This window comes from Solanum tuberosum, unplaced genomic scaffold, assembly GCF_000226075.1.
Source record: "Solanum tuberosum cultivar DM 1-3 516 R44 unplaced genomic scaffold, SolTub_3.0 scf00083, whole genome shotgun sequence".
NCBI lineage: Eukaryota > Viridiplantae > Streptophyta > Magnoliopsida > Solanales > Solanaceae > Solanum > Solanum tuberosum.
In genome coordinates, this window is record NW_006239015.1 from 1,579,067 (window position 1) to 1,596,731 (window position 17,665).

Here is a 17,665-nt window from a genome sequence, read left to right on the forward strand (position 1 = left end):
ATGAGTTTTAAATAAAGATTTAAACAATAACTTCCTCTATAATGGGCAGTAAATTCTTCAATTTAATTTGTTGTTTCGATCTAAATACGACCCCCAACTAGATATTCTATATTTATCCTTTTTCCCCTACATAAGTTTCAATTAGAAGTTATTCTCCTATCATATGCCAAAAAGATTATGACGTTCTCCATATAACATGCTACAATTTATTAATAGCATCATTATTTCAATCTAAGTCCTCTAAATAAGCAAAATAAACTCCATAAAAGAATTACTTAATATATATAAATAATTTATGAACTCGATTATCTAAATTCATGAGCTAACAATTAGTAATGTTCAATTTTCACCCAACTTCTATGTAGACTTGTACTATGTGCAGCAACAGTTGTACCTAACTTTTTTGTAAACCTTATAGCTTTGTAGGAGCCTATATATATGAAGATTGGGAATGTGCTATTACTATAATTTTTCTTCTCTCTGTTGCAGCTCAGAAAGTAAAGTGCTCTGTTTTCATACATTCTGACTGAACAAAATTCAACAAGTCCAGTCGCTCTCACTTACGCCTTTCACTTTATTGCCGCATAATTCATACCAGTAGTACTATACTTCAACTGATTAACAAAAGGTAAAATGGAGTTCGATCTACATAATCCATTAACGGGCTTCGAAGAATACCATTTCGACGCCGTTTCAGCTCTCTTTGCGAACGAGTCCGATCACATGCCGTCGTTTCTCGACTTCAAATCTACCGATGTTCGCTTTTCCCTTCGCCGCCATTCTGTTTTCCTTATTTCTCAAGTAAACACTCTTCATAATTTTGTACTGCTTTCGTCCTACTCAGTTCTGCATTTTCAGAGTTTAATTGCAGTTAATTGTACGTCTCATTGGTTGTGATTTTTGCAGGTACAAAGTTCTTACAAATTTGATGGCTATATTGCATACCTCGCCGTCAATTACATTGATCGTTTTCTCTCCAAACAAGCAGTTCTGGTAAACGGATTTCATTTCATTCTCATAGAAGTGTAATGAAATTGTTGAAAATCTGCTGAGAATTATATGAAACTTACTTCAGGAGAATAAGCCATGGATTGTACGGATTCTCGTCATTGTTAGCCTTTCTCTTGCCGCAAAAATGAGGAACGTCGATTTATCACTGTCCGATATTCAGGTAAACTGTGAGTCTATATTGTACAGTATTCAACATTGCTAAAATTTCGATTCAGTACGACTTAGTTTGAAAACTGTAACAGAGAGATGTAGGTTTAAATTTTGACGCTCAATCGATTCACCGCATGGAATCGCTGATTCTCGATACTCTCAAGTGGAGACTAAGATCCATCACGCCTTTCTCGTTTCTGCATTTCTTCAACTCGTTTTTAAAACTCGTTGACTCGTCTCTGACTCAGTCTCTTAAACAACGAGCTTCAGATATCATCTTCAGTACTCAATACGGTATTGTTAATTCTCTACTAATTTCAAAATTATGTTATTAGTTAGGTAATAAATGCTGTCTTAACCATTGATTAATGCCAGGCATGTTTACAATTTACTGCAGAAATTAAGCTTTTTGAGTACAAACCGTCAATAATAGCAGCATCTGCGCTTCTGTGTGCAGCTGAGGAGTTGATCACCTTGCAATTTTCTTCTTGCTTAACTGCAATTTCAGAAAGCCAATACTCAAATAAAGTAAGTCTTCTTTAAATAAAAATAAAATGGTCTCTGTTTTATATGATACATCTACTATTATTGGATTTTTTGACCGACTTTTCCTAATATTCCAAATACTTTATAGTAGTACATTAGTTTAGGTGTAATTTCTAAATGATGATATAAATAAGAACTAAATCGTTATTCTAAACAATTAAGACCAAAAACTACTACTACTATTATTTTTCTTGTATTATAAGTAACGTTTTTTCTCCATTTATCATTTTGTTAGTTGTACTTTCTTCTTTTATTTGCAATTCTAACTGAGGAATTATACTCGATGGTAGGAGGAGCTTATGAATGCTTTGGCTGTAATGCGGGAAATGCCGATAGAAGGGAGGGAGTATTGTAGTATGTTGACGCCAAAAAGTGTTCTGAAGTGTGAACATACAAGCTCTCAATGCGAGACACACACAAATCAGGATAGGGACACCATCAAAAAGCGGAGATTGAGTGATTCAAGGGATGATCGAACGTTCCAGATTTCTCAGGTTCAGTGGTGCTAAGATAGTAAGACAGTGTACCAGCGTCCCTATTTTGTTTTCATTGATTTTGTTGCCTCGTGCATAGCAATTTTGTTCGAGTGGGAACAATTAGTGGAGGACCTTTGAATGAATTGAACTCTAAACTAAATCAGAGCAGTGTAGAATTGCAACGAATTAGATGCACAATCTCTATAGGTTCCACTATTCGCATAATTGTGTAGAGAAAATTCGCTCATTGTACTTTTATGTTATAGACTATTCAAAAGAATCTTTGTTCTTTGGAACCGAACAAAGATAAGGGAGGTACTGTGAAGCTGAATATTTACATAAGTTTGTAGTTTTATGTGCAGTCAGTGCCAGTAGAAAAAAAAATGGAAAAAGAGAAGCTTACTGTATTTCGCTTTGCCACTTTCCAGTGGGGGCTAAGAGTGATGAATAATATGGTTCGAGTGGGGCTTGGAGAGAGGAAACGTTGTTATTATGCAGATTTCAGCTAGGTGTTTGAATTTTGGACAAAAGACATGTTGTCATTAACTTCTTTGAAAGCAACACTACGAGATTATTATTTTTTTTCTACAGAGGATGGAGTAAATTATTGGTGTTCTATAGCAAAACTCCTTTTCTTCTCCCTCCTAGAGGCGCAGATGTCATGCAACAACCACTTTCTCTATTCCAATCTTGAAGTACATTCGTTATTTACTAACGGAATTCAGTAGAAATGTCGGTCTTTATTTAAAACTGTTCCAGCAGTTTTTGTTTCTTAATCGCTGTAATTTGCAATCACTCTTTAGATACAGTAAAAGTTGTGAAGTCACAAAATTAGGCATGCCTATGGGTCAACCCAAATGATTCACATCCACAGTAACATAACGTTGCCTTTACAGAGGTTACAAAATCATTATCTACACTTAAAGAGGTCCCAGGGCATCTTATTTTCTGAAATTCATAATCAACCATTTCTAAACCTGTCTGTAATTCTGCATATAGCTACTCTTTCAGCTTTGCTGTCCCTCTGTTACATATGACTTACAACAAGACTAATACAAAAGATGACACCCTCAGCTACCAGGCACTGGTAAAAGCTTAAAGGATTGTAGGTACTTGGGGCTCTTTCCCTACCCGTTATTTTGCACCACTCGGATATCTGAAATAAGTCACTATATGATAAGTGCAATTAAGGGCTCTTCATATGACATAGTGCTAAATATTACTTGGATTTGCCAGTCTTCCACATTGAACCTTTCTTGTGTTAAGGGCTATGCCTCGAACCAACACTGATTTGGGAAATTCTAGATTGAAAAGCATCACTACCACAGATAGGAGATGTCAGTTGAATTCTTCAGGACATCCAGCAGAACCAAGAGATTCTACTTGAAGTTTACTGGAATCTTTACTCTTTAAACTTCCAAATATTGGAAAGTGAGATGGCGTTCAAAAGTGATATTCCACTTGTTGCCAAGTGTGCAATAGTATCATTGTGTGTTTCTTGAACCAAGTATACTACTTTTCGTTGTCAGTTCTTCCAGGTAGGCCGCAAATGTTGTCAAACTGACACTTAATTTACTTGCAGATAACCATGCCTAGGAGAAAAAAACATATAACTTTGAAACTTTCTCATGTTAATGTACAAGTGTAATATCATGTAACCATAGATTCTTTTTAAGGGGATTAGAAGGTTAAGTACTATAAAGACATTATGCATTCTGTGATACAATAGGCAAAGAGAAAGAATATGCATCTAATATGCACATTTACTCATCAAATATTTACTGGTTGTAAAGGCCCTTCAAAAATCTTAGCTTGACTATTATGAGATACCAACATAGCCAGATCTTTGAATTTCGTAATCTGCCGGATGACAACTATACAAATAAGAATACAATTATAAGAGCTAAAACCACCATACATAATGAGCTCCACATATTTTCATATTAAATATCCGCTCCTTATTGCTCAGTTAACCTACTCTGCTTAATATTGGTTTTCAATGAGTGAAGAACAAAGCACACCTATTTCCTACACCTGGAAATTCTAGATATTTAAAGCAGAAAATATCAATGCATGTCTTTATTACAGAAACACCTATTAATTTTACAAAATTGTAGTGCACTCAACATAGAATGCTCATTTTTTAAGAAGAGGGTTTTCATTTTCTCAATCAGCAAGTGCTAAATAAACTTAAATTGTTTTTTGCAGTTACTCTAATTAAGTGACTCATAAATTTCATAGAATTGCCAATTTTAACCACAGCTAAAAAAAATTAGAAGAAAAACCTTTACAGATCAATATAATTATATAAAAAAAATTTCTTCTTCCTTCAGTTAATTAACATTTGAATCCAAATTCTTGATTAACATCCAAATAACAGCGGGAGAACATAAAAAGTTCAGCAGAACAAAATTGAAGTATCTATAAATTTCTGTGGGTAAGCAGGAAATACCTGAACAAATTGTTGTTGAATATGATGATGATTCCTCAATTCAATACTTCAGAAGGTGCCTATCTAGCTAGGGATGTGCAAAAACCGAACTGACCGATAAAAGTATTATTGGTTTATTGTTATTGGGTTAACGGGGTTTTAATGGTTTTATAAAAAAAATTATTGGGTTATCGGTTCGGTATTGGTTTTTAATATTGGGTTATTGGATAAACCGATAACCCATTAAGACTAGTAATTTACTACTTTTACTTGTACATAAATATTATATATTAATCTCAATACCGTAGTAGTTACTATCTTTATCCTTTAGCCTTCAATTCACACTTCACAGTGACTTTGAGTTCACAATTTCACATTATAAAAAATGTTAAAATCTAAAATAAGAACCTTATTCCTCTTAATTTTTGTATAGATATTTGTTATTATTGTTTCTATTTTATGAGCATTTGTAAAGTTACATTATTGTGTCTTCACATCAAATTTATTAGAAAAGTCATATATTTTTTTTATAAGTATTTTCTTATTGGTTAAACCGAAAACCAAACCGTTAAGGACCAAAACCGATAAACCGAAAGCCGATAAAAAATATTTTATTGATTTGATTATTGGTTTAACATATTTAAAAATCGAAAACCGATAAACCAATAAACCGAACCGATATTACATAAAACTGAACCGAACCGTCTGATGCACACCCCTATATAGGGGTGTGCAAAAACCGATTTAACCAATAAACCGAAACCAAAAAAAACACTATTGATTTATTGATATTGGGTTATTGGGCTAACGGTTTTTTAAACGGTTTTTGCTAAAAATTTTTTTATTGGGTTATTGGTCGGTTCCGGTTTTATAATTTTGTTAATGGTTAAACCGATAACCCAATAAGACTATACTAAATTTACTAGTCTTATTGTTAATGGTTAAACGATTGTTACTTTCACACTTTTTGTTAATGGTTAAACGATTGTTACTTTCACACTTTTTCCTTTGAATGTGTCTAGTGTCTAAATTTGCAAGAAAAATGATTGTTACTTTTATGATTATTACTTTCATGCCAAATGCTGGAAAAATCATATGGTTTATTTGAAAATTTTCTTATCGTGTATATAATATATATGAGTATTTTCTTATTGGTTAAACCGAAAACCGAACCGTTAAGTACCATAAACCGATTAACCAAAAACCGATAAGAAATTAAATATGTTATTGGTTTGGTTATCGGTTTGAAGTATTTACAAACCGAAAACCGATAAACCGAACCAATAACACCTAAAACCGAACCGAACCGACCGATGCGCACCCCTACCCCTATATCTAGCCTTTAACCAGTTAGAGAAATCAGTTCCACCTCAGTCGTGACTTTCCACCTTTGTTCCAGATATGGTGCATCCATGTGGTGTGGTTATTCTATATCAGAATAATAAAATGTTTTTTACATAATTAACATGAGGTAACAACTTGGTAGAGTTATCAATCATTCAGATCACCAGTAATCTCCACATGAACAGACTCCATTCTTAAAATGGTGGAAACGGTGCATATCACGTACAATAATTTCTCGTTTCATGACAAGCGAGATGTACTTTGTTGCAGTATGGCAGTCACCACAAACCCGGAGATTTTTCCTGATGTGAATAGTTGTACCAGCACTCGTATTTAAAAGCCCAAATGCAATAGCAAGCTTCTCACTGTGGCTCTTTAGCAATTGCTCCTGAACAACATCTTCCACATCGTGAATTGAATCAGTATCAGGTATATATCCAGCAGCTTTAATCCTATCAAATAGTTTCTCAAGGTAAGCATAGATCTTCTCTGACTGAGGATGGCTAGTGCTTCCTGAGTAGAATGTGTGGACCTCGTTTCTTAAATCAACTAGACTCCATCCAGGTGTCTTTTGAATACCTTTTCTCTCCATCATAGTTCTGACGTTAGCAACTTTATGCCATATTGAAGCCGTGGCGTACATATTAGCAAGAAGCACATGATATCCACCATCATCGGGATCTAGCTCAAATAGCTTGTCTGCTGCCTTCTCCCCCAAATCTACATTTTTGTGAATCTTGCAAGCTCCCAACATTGCACCATAGACATTGAGTCCTGGTCTGATAGGCATATTATCAATGAAGTTCCAAGCCTCACTCAGCCGACCAGCTCGACCAATTAGGTCAACCATTGCCCCATAATGGTCCATTGAAGGCTCCAAGTTGTATTCTTCCCTCATGATCGTGAAATAGTTGTGCCCCTTCTCTACAAAGCCAGAGTGGCTGCAAGCTGAGATGACACAGAGAAATGTTATGTCGTTAGGCTCTACATGAACCTTTCGCATTCCCTCAAATAATTCAACAGCTTCCTTTCCAAAGCCATGTGTGCCATATCCATCTATCATGGCATTCCATGTTGTAACATGCCTATCATCCATCATGTCAAATAGCTTTCTTGCTGTGTGAACTGCTCCACATTTTGCATACATGTCAACAAGTGCAGTGGCTACAAAAACATTCCTGTTCAAACAAGTTCTTACAGCAAATCCATGTATCCACTTAGCTTGGCGCAATACTGATAACTCAGCAAGAGCAGTAACAACACTTACCATTGTAAATGAATCAGGTTTGATGTTCATCAGATGCATTTTACAAAAGTGAGTTAATGCATCCATTACGCATCCATTTTGTGCATAGCCCAATATCATAGCATTCCATGAAACAAGTGTTTTTCCTCTCAAGTTTTCAAACAATTCAGCTGCAATATCCACTCTTTGGCACTTGCAATACATTGAAATCAACGAGTTAACAACTGCAACATTAGAACCAAGACCTAGTTGGTTGACTAGTTTGTGAACATATTGTCCAAGCTCAATATTCCTTGTTTCAGCACACGCATGTAAAGTGCTCATAATAGTCACATTCGTCGGTTTGAATCCTTCATCCAACATTTTCTGAAAGATGATAAGAGCTTCATCGTAATATCCATTCCGTGCATATCCATCTATCATAGCATTCAACGATACAACCGTCTTAGAATCCATCTTATCAAAAACCAACCTAGCAGTACCCACTGACCCACATTTAGCATACATATCGACCAAAGCAGTCGAGACATTCACAAGCGACTCAAAACCATTTCTGAAAACATATCCATGAATCAACTTCCCCATTTTAAAGGACCCAATTGCACCACAAGCAGGCAAAATGGACACAATCGTAACCGAATCCGGCCTATTACACCCTTCCTCTTGCATCCTTAGAACCAACTCCAACGCTCTCTTTGACATCCCATTTTGTGCATATCCTGAAATAACCGTATTCCAACAAACCAAATCCCTCTCAGGCATTCTATCAAACATCTTATATGCATCACCAACCATCCCACATTTAGCATAAAGGTTCACAACACTAGTCATCGCAAACAAACTATCTGAAAACCCATGAAGAATCAACTGCGCATGTACCTGTTTACCCTTCACAACATCAGAGTTATCTGCACAAGCTTTTAACAAATAGCTAAAATTGTATATTACCGGAGTTACATCATCATATCTCAAACGAGAGTAAAAAGCCAAAGAAGAATCCAAATTAGAGTGATGGGTATGGCCTTTTAGCATCGTATGATACATGGGGTCAACTTTTAGTTTAGCAAATTCAAAGACTTTGGTGGCATCATTAAGGCTACCATATTTGGTGAATAAGCTAACTAATTTTGTTTCAAAAAGGTGTTCTTTATAGAGACCGTTTTTGATAATGTGAGGGAGAATTTGGTGAAGCTCTTTCATGGAATTGCAGAGTTCCAGGAGGATTGCTGTTGGGTGTTTGTATATATGTGATGGGATGTGGACCCTTTGAGATAGAAACGGCGGCTGCGGAATCGCCGCCGGTGGTGATGGAGTGATGGAGCGTGCCAACAGCGGGAAACTCATGAAGCTTACTGATTCTTCACTGAAATCTACTGATAGAGTAAAGTACCACTTCCAAAGCGCAGTTTATAATCGAACTGTTATCTCCATTAATATTCATTATCTTTTACTAGCTTTTATTTCTAGCAATGCAATCACTTGAAAGACCTGATTTTTTTTGGTTGATGATCAACCAGTTAACTCTATAAATAGTTTATCCTCTCAATGTGATGTAATGAATGAGGTTGTTCCTTTGTAATTGGACCGTGTGTGGCGACTCAGTGGCGGATTCAAGATTTAGAGTCCGTGGGTGCCAAATGGGATTCGAACCTGCAACCTCAACCTTCTAAAGTTGTCCTCCTACCGTGGCACCACAAGTCAATTTTGTTCTGTGGGTGGCATGCTTTATATTTATATAAATATTATATATATACCTATGTATATATAGAGTTTCCGTCGAAGTTCGGGGGTGGCGTGACACCCCCACAGCCGTTCATAGATCCGCCACTGTGTGGCGTGAATCCAAATTCATCAAGCTGCTTCAATGTGAATATAGAAAACCAGATGAAAAATTTCAAAAAATCTATAAATAGTTTATTTACTCCACCAATGTCTGTCAAAATGATACTAACAAAGCCCTACGTTAATTACTTTAAGGGGGTGTCCATGATTCCACCTTTTAACATAAAATTCATCAGGTACATTAGAAATAATTAGAGAAAGGTAAAGAAAACCAAGACTAAAAGGAGTATATTATACAATGTAAATTGAACCACAACATTAACAAATGAGAAATCTAGTAAGTAGGATCAAGAAGAGAATTCTTCTCTCCATGAATTTAGTTCACGAGACAAGTAGAATCTCTTCATTCTTTGACTCAATTGAATATTTACATACGAAAGCTTGTGCTCTTCCTAAAAAAAAAAAACGAACTTCAACTATGTTATTAATACGCAACTGCCTCCCTCATTTCTTTTTGGAAGCACTTGCTTATTATTACATATATATATAATATATATATACAACATTGCTTGCAAGTTTCCTATTTGAAATACATTTTTAAAATTGGAAACACATCTTTCTGAAGCATTTTGCCACTTTAACGCTGGAAAATGCCTTGCTTCCAAAAAAACAGCCGGCATTCTGTGCCTTAGCTAGCATGCCATAACCTATACGAGATTCTACCCTTGTATGTATGGGCAAGTTTAATGAAATTCTTCCATTCTGGAAAAAGAATGTTGCTAATTCTGGACCGCGCTTGTAGGCTTGGCTTTTCATGGGAGAGAACAATGTGAAGGATGCTCTACTCTAGAATTAACAGCTACCCGTATATTGTCATTCTTTTTTGTGTCCTAAGCCCTCTGCAGAGTTATGGTTCAGGACTTTGTTGACACAATAGCAGGCGGACTTAGTTCAAATGGAGTCTTGCCAAGTTCAGAATAACTTCCTACGCATATGGTATCACCTCTACCATGCCATATGCCATCTTGGACATTGTTCATCTCTAATGTTCTAGCTTCCTGTTCAATAAAACAACAAGAATTCAAAATCGATTAACAAAGCAAAATATGCCATCAAACTTCACAAACTACAGATCCCGAGTGACTTAGATTGTGTTTTTCTGAGTCAATCAACTTATTCAGCTTCTCTTGGGACCGAGGGGTGAGAAAAAGCAACAAGATACACTTCACCCGACCAGGCAAAGAAACTCTACTTTGTTGTTATTTAATGCAGGTTGAATAATAGAACGAACCTGAGATAAGGTGCAGCATGGACAGGTTAAATGGAAGATGCAATCATCCAAAGAACTATCACCCTGAAGAAGTATTAAAAGAGCAAGAGTTATCACAACAGTTAAAGAAAAACAATAATAGATGCAAGTAAAATACTGTTGTCCTTCCAAATATGTTACCACTCATCAGCATTTCAGTAGCTCAAAATACAAGAGAAGATGTAAAAACCAATAAAGAGGGTAGGTTAAGAAGAAAAAACCGAAGATAGATTATTATTTATAAAAACTGGACTGCAGAGAAACCATTACTAAAACTAGAGAATAACAAGCTATACGATAATTCAACCAATTCCCACAAATAGTTTGTGCAACTCTAGGAATATGATCAAACAGGAAGAACTGAAAAGTAGCAGTAAAAGCGAAAATAGGGATTAAAGTACTCACTCTGATATTGAACTTGTTTCTCATTTTTGTGCGGTGATAACCCATATATACTCCAACTAAGATTATAAAAGCACCACCAACATATAAAAAGCAGTGCTTCTTTGTGACAATGAACGCCAGAATGCTTAGGAGAGAAACAAGAGTGAGAATCAAATAAATAGAGCCCTGCAGACCAGTATAAATCTGTTTCAGTACACGAGTATTTTATGGAAAGCTGACAAATCAATGTTAAAGTACGAAGCAGTAAAATTTTCTTCAGTTCCAATCTAATCTCGCCAACATTTTGAAAACAGGTAACATGAAACATTTATACCAGACATTGTGTAATGAAACTAAGAGTGCAATATATTTCTTTCCACATTAATATGTATATAATGAACAATCATTAAGACCCTTCTAGACCTAACCAATCTATGTTGACCAAGTAAATTAACAATATAAGATAGATTACTGCGAACTAGTAAAACATAATTTAAAGAGGAGATAGCAAATCACTATAACAGAAACAAATTTAAAGATGACTTTGACCACGAGGGATCGCCAAGAACTCGAGGGGGTGGGTAGGTCAACAACTAGTACGGATTTAAATGTGAAAAATATTGACCTGAAGAAAGCAGGAACCGAAACCAGCACGTTTCATATTCTTTCCAAATCTGTACCAGGGGCAGCTGCAATACATGAAGAAAAATTAAAATCAGCACTATAATCCCAACCACTAAATTGATGATGAATTAAGAACAAGAGCAAATGTTCATTTGCAAGTAAAGCATTCAACTTTTCAAGTAGGAAAGGAATTGTTCAACAATAAGTCAAATTTGGCTGACTATTAATTTTCCTCATTTAATAATAGAGGATAATAAGTAATGGTTCCCTATCAGCTGAAATCAATTGCACATTCTCAAAAAGGTTTGCCTTACAATTTTGAATCTAGCAATTTCACAAAAGGAAATGACAAGAAAAAGCCAATCCTGGATTTTCAAACGCGAAACCAAAATTAGAAACTAAGAATTAAAAAATCAATCAATCAACCACCCTCTATCTCTAACTGGTGCATGTCGGATTCTTCAAAAGTACTTGGGCATCAAAAGTGAAGAGTGCACGCAACTTAGCTTGAAACTAAAAAGCTACAGCGCCTTTTTCACCGGCCGGCGGGGAGAGAGAAACAAACCAGTTTTTGAAGTTTCATTAACAAAACCAAATAAACGAAAAAAAGTACAAATGGAGGACCAGAAAACAAACACACAATAAAAGTAAGAAAATTTTAACCAAAATAAAATCCAAAACCCACATAATAAAATGATGGGAAAACAAATAACAGAAAAGCTAGAAAAAAAAAATAAGAGGAAAAAACTTTACCAAACAGACTGAAAAGCAATTCGACGGTCGTCAAGACAATCACAAAAAAGCTCTCCTTCCCACATCCTCAAAACCCCTCCACCATAATCATAACCCATAGCATTTTCTTCATCCCCATTCAAATTCAACTTCACCCACTGCCCCTTTTGTGCTTGCATCGCCACCGTGGAACACAACAAATCAAAATCCACCACCGTCACCCCTTCCGACAACAACCTCTGCCCCTCTCCCTCTTCCTCCTCCTCCCCTCCTCTTGCTTTCTCCGCCGCCATTTCTCTCTTTTCAAACACATCCATTATCGATCTGGGTGCTCTCTACCAAAAATTGCTCCTTCCTATTAAAAAAAAATTATATAACGAAACAGAGTATAATTGTGGATTAAGGCGAAATATTTGGGCCGAGTAGAACGGAAGAGATATATATAGATGATTAAAATAGTTGAGATCGAGACACAGTTTTTTTAAGGGATATTGTGGAACATAATTATAGTGTATTTTATTTTATTTTTAGAGGAGGATATGGTGGCTCGATAATTGGTGGCGATTTTATTATTGCCAATAAAAAAAGGTATTTTGGTTGGCGCGATAAATAATGATGTGGGCCCGACGGTACAGCTGGTGACACGGATATAGCTTTTGAGGGATTTTTACTTGCCAAGTTAACGGTCAAAATTATTGTACTACTAACATTATTTATTAACGCATCATTGGGAGAAAAAACAAAAGGTATAATACATACATATTTCATTTATAAGACCAAACTATAACATGTTTCAATTAAATATCTTTTAACACATGATAAATATTTTTATAAACATTTCAAACTAAAAATTCAAAAAAGTTTATGTGTGAGAAATAAGTTTACCATTTATAATGGATCCGGCTCCCCTCTCCATTACCCCTTTCCTCCATTTCGTCAAGTGCACGTCTAGATTAGAGACATGTGTCATATTTAAAGTTTAAAGGTCAATATTATATCATATGAATAAATATCATAATCATAGTTAAGTCAACTAATTTGAGAAAACTACTCTCCAAATTTGGTAAGAATTACAATATATTCCATACAAAATTTGATATTTAATAATATCTTTAAATTCATCTTATATTTTTAATTTACAATTTAACATTTAAATACAGAAATATAATATGAAATTAATGATTATAACTCAAAAGTCACTCAACTATTGATATTTTACTTAGAAAGTCACTCAACTATTGATATTTCACTTAAAAAGTCACCCAATCAATTTAATTTTTTTTTTTGTTGAAATCTAATTTTATTTTAAACTATTTTTACTATAAGAAATAAGAAGATTTCTATTTTATTTATCTTACTAATTCACTCCAATTATTTAATTTTTTATTTTTTTTGAAAAACATACTGTAGCAATAGACAAAAAAAAATCATTTTCCGTTCTAGCAATTGTTTAGTAGAATAAAATAAGGTGAAAATGATCCAAAAAAAGGAGAACATTGGAATTGATCAGAAGTAATTAAGAAGTAATCAAAAGAACGGACAATAACAATCTCCATAATTCGCGAGGAAAGTGCCTAATAGAAATATTTTATCATATGTCTAAGTTCGAGTTGTGGAAATAACTTTTTACAATAGGCCATTGTGTTATGACTTGTTTTAGACCCCACACATAGCGAAAGTTTAATGTATTGAATTTTTTTTTTCTTCAGATGCTCATTTGAAACATGTCATAATTTGAATGTTTGTCGATGTATTTGAGCCAAAAAGTTATTAATGCATCATGTGAATTGTTGTATTAACAAGAGTATTAATTTAGTCTTATGATCATGAGTTTTTTTTTGTTTATTCAATAAAAAAAAGTCAACTATATTTAATAAGTGAACTTAATTAGGAAATGACTGAGAACGAACTTGTTAATAGTATAATTCTAATACGATATTGTATTACGTTTGGTTGTACTATTTTCTTATGAACTTTATTATTTAATGTAAAATTTAATAAAAATTGCAGTGAACTTTTAAAGTCCTGGACCATTTCAAATGATATTAATAATTATTCGGACAACTGAATAAATAGGTTAATTATAAGTTGAAAGGGGTTGACTTAAGTCTGAATTGTGAGCCAGCCTACGTTGCACCTACTATTAGCTGTATTTTTTAATTATTATATATGCTTGGTGGGCGTTGTGCTAATTAATAAGATTATTATTGTGGTCTCAATCATTATTTCTCATCAACTAAATGTTCTTTGATTTCCTTGATTATAAATTATTAATTTGTTAGACCAATAATTTATTACTGGATGTCTGGATCCTTTTTTAGATAAGTTTTAGATTATAATTTTGTCTATATATGAAAGTGGGATCAGGAATATTATGAATAATGAATTAATTAACTTGTAGTATTCAAATAATTATGTTAGTTGTAGCTAATGATATAATTCTTATTTTGTATATTTGATTTGTTTGGACGAGGATGGGAAGATAATATGAAAAATTATGATTTTACTCATGGAAACACATATTCTAATTAAGAAAATGTTAGTTGATAAGTTTTACTGTTCATTAGTCTAATTGAGAAAATAGTTAAAGCTTATGAATTCTATAAGACTAATTAAAATATTTTATAAAAGATTACTGAGTGACCCATCGAGCTAATTCAATATCAAATAAGTTGCAGCTCTAGCCTCTAAGGAAAGTTAGAAGCAACAAATTCAATCGAGTTCATCACACATGATTCAATTTTCAAATATATTTGTATATTACTATATTTGATAAAAAGAACACATTAATTTTAAATCTTAAATTAGTCGGATTTTATTTCAACCAAGAAACAGGATGAACCCAACAAGAGGGAAATGAACAAAGAAACAAACCCGAAAGCAAAGAAAATGTTTTGACAAGTAAATGATCCTTTCACGTAATACAACTAACTTGCCAGACCCTATTTTGTAGATTTCTGTTCACAAAAGAAAACGTCTCTTTTTCTATTTTCAGTTATGATACAAATTAAATTTCGTCTCAACGTTAGATTCTTGTTTGATGATTTTTCACTTTTTCAACAATCAAATATAGCATAAGTACTCATCTAAATACGTTTTCTTAAAAAATCATTAAATATAATGCATAATTTATGAAACTATCTTTAATTGATAGACGGCTCCTGAAAATTGAGCACTATTAAGAAGATGGAGTATAAAGGTATAGTTATAAAAACATAGGAATAGTAATTTTTGTTTTGATAAGGTGACACTTATTTTGAGACAGATAGAAGACGGAGAAAGTAATTAGTACACAAATTGCTAGGAGTTTTTCGGGAACAAATTTAATGGTTAAAAAGAAAGTTCAAGAGTTTAATTATATTCATTAAAAAGGTCTTAGTTGATTCAATTCATTAACCACTATGAGTGGAGTACTATATTTTATTGTTAATTTATTACTACTGAGTACTGATAATACAACTTGATAATAATAATAGTAACAATACAAAGAAATTGGACGGGTATAAACTATAAAGCATATAACAAAAATATATTTATTTCTTGGTCATAAACCTTCCACCCCACCCCACCCTTAAGAGGTAGATAGGAACAATTTAAATATTTAAAGAAGCCGATTCTAATTCAAGTTGTGAAGATGGTTCATTTACAATATCATAAAGTAGGTAACCAAAAACAACTTTTAGAAATAGAAATGTAATATTAAGTGCCTTTTAACCTTTCAAAGATTGGAAATGATTCTTGATCAAGTCCAAGTTGATTTACGTCTATCATTTTATTTTTATAAAACAAAAACAAAAACAAAAGCAAAAGCAGTGGTAGTGGTAGGAACCAAAGTGGCCTAGTGGACAATGACTAATGAGTTGTCTTTTGGATAAGATTCAGATGAACTACCCTTTAACTATTGCACATGAATTGTAATCCTTTTTTTTTTTATAATAAAGTTGCAACATTATTCCCCTACAGTGCTTAAATGTTGGCCTATATATGAACCAAATTGACCACACTATTCTATTTAGTATTTAGTTGTGGCCGACTAGGAGAATGTGTTTTTCCTCAATCTTTTGCTTACTGATTTTTTTATAATGTCATTTTTATATCTTATAAGATTTTTTGAGCGGCTCACATTTGACACTCAACATACTTTCTTTCACTTGATTAAATAACTCATGGAAGTGCTGTGTAATTTTTTAATAAATAAATTTGAATAAAGATGATCGTTGATATCCATCGAATCGAAAATTTCTGTTTTGTTTTTGTTTTTTTAGTATTTTGGTTGGTCAGATTCCATTTTTCTTTTCTTTTAAGTAGTTACATTTATCGTATTAAATGTTGTAGATAAAATTTGATCGACTTAAGTGTGAAAATTAATTTAACAGAAAAAAAAAATTGCAATCAATTAAAGGTCCAAAGATGCGCAACTAAGCTAGCGTTTGGCCATAGATTTCCAAATATATTTGGCAAATATTATTTGGGTGAAGATTTGGGTGAAATTTCACCATGTGTTTGGCCATAGTATTTGGGAAATATATTTCAATTTTTTAAGAAATATGACTTATGCCCATAAGTTTTTAAAACTATCAAAACTAACCATAAATTTGTATTACATAGCAAAATAGAAATGTCGCGTAACAAGATTCATGACTTCCGCAACAAATCAAAAGGCATCATTACAGTAAATAGTCGCATCGTTAAAAAAGATGCATGGGTATAAAAGCTCTTATACATGTATGCTCTTTATAATAGAAAAAAATATTAATTGAGTTAGTTAGCAGATGGAGATTTGATTGAGTTGGTTGGTGTTAAATAAATAAAGTGTTTTTTGTAAAAGATAAAAGTTTGGTGTTAAATTTGAATTTTTAAAACTTTCCAAATAATGAGATTTGGCCCAAATACTAGAAAAAACTGTATTTAGGGAATTTGGGTTATTTGCCAAAAAATTTGCCAATAATGAGAAAGTGTATGGACAAACAATATTTGCCAAATTTTTCCCAAGTTTCTTGGGAAATCTATGGCCAAACGGGCCCTAGTGAACCAAGGCATTCCATCAATCAATCAATCAGAGGCGTATGTATATGAAGGGGAGGGGGTTCACATGCACCCATCCTCCCCTTCCTAACCCCTATATAATACTACTATTTTTCTAATTATCTTTTTAAATTTGTATTGGTGAACCCAAGGTTAAAAAGAATGCTCTAGTATATTGATAAGTAAGTACAAATAGGGGGTGCATAACTTATAGATTTGTGGTTCAAATTTTTCTATCCACATTAACATTTTTAATTTTTAATTAATATAACAAAATGTGCCACTTTTCATAGATCTTTTTAATAATTTATAAATAAAAAGAGGTTCAAATACCCATATTTTTAGGTTGCATTAGCTATGTCTAGACCTTAAGCTAGAAGTGTCAATAAAGTCAAATTATATTTTTTACTTTCTTTTTCTCCTTTCCTTCTTTATTTAGACGTTTTTCTTATTTATTTATTTTAACTTTTTCTTTTGACTTTTCAAAGCCCTAAACTAAAAGGTAAAAAGGAGTAAAGACATCATATTGTTCTTCTTTTGGCTTCATTCCACATTTCCACTTTGTTGTTCATGGTGAAGGAGAAGTGAGATTTGAGAACAAGTAA

The 17,665-nt window shown here is 33.4% G+C and overlaps 3 protein-coding genes across 3 annotated transcripts; 1 reads left to right on the forward strand and 2 right to left on the reverse strand.

Annotated features, from left to right (window-relative positions):
* Nucleotides 1–479: 479 nt before the first annotated feature.
* On the forward strand, nucleotides 480–2,851 carry LOC102583955 (putative cyclin-D6-1). Its single transcript, XM_006347123.2, has 6 exons — nucleotides 480–801; nucleotides 907–993; nucleotides 1,076–1,171; nucleotides 1,254–1,455; nucleotides 1,559–1,689; nucleotides 1,998–2,851. Exons 1-6 carry the CDS (start codon nucleotides 634–636, stop codon nucleotides 2,214–2,216), a joined length of 903 nt encoding a protein of 300 aa, XP_006347185.1. The 5' UTR covers nucleotides 480–633; the 3' UTR covers nucleotides 2,217–2,851.
* Nucleotides 2,852–5,952: 3,101 nt separating this feature from the next.
* On the reverse strand, nucleotides 5,953–8,697 carry LOC102602259 (pentatricopeptide repeat-containing protein At1g11290, chloroplastic). The gene has a single exon (XM_006347097.2). It carries the CDS (start codon nucleotides 8,546–8,548, stop codon nucleotides 6,119–6,121), a length of 2,430 nt encoding a protein of 809 aa, XP_006347159.1. The 5' UTR covers nucleotides 8,549–8,697; the 3' UTR covers nucleotides 5,953–6,118.
* A 551-nt stretch (nucleotides 8,698–9,248) lies between these two features.
* Nucleotides 9,249–12,559, reverse strand: LOC102602593 (uncharacterized). Its single transcript, XM_006347098.2, has 5 exons — nucleotides 12,057–12,559; nucleotides 11,305–11,368; nucleotides 10,701–10,865; nucleotides 10,278–10,340; nucleotides 9,249–10,044 (listed from the first exon to the last, which is right to left on the reverse strand). The coding sequence occupies exons 1-5, from the start codon at nucleotides 12,350–12,352 to the stop codon at nucleotides 9,901–9,903; spliced, it is 732 nt and encodes a 243-aa protein (XP_006347160.1). The 5' UTR covers nucleotides 12,353–12,559; the 3' UTR covers nucleotides 9,249–9,900.
* Between the last annotated feature and the right edge of the window lie 5,106 nt (nucleotides 12,560–17,665).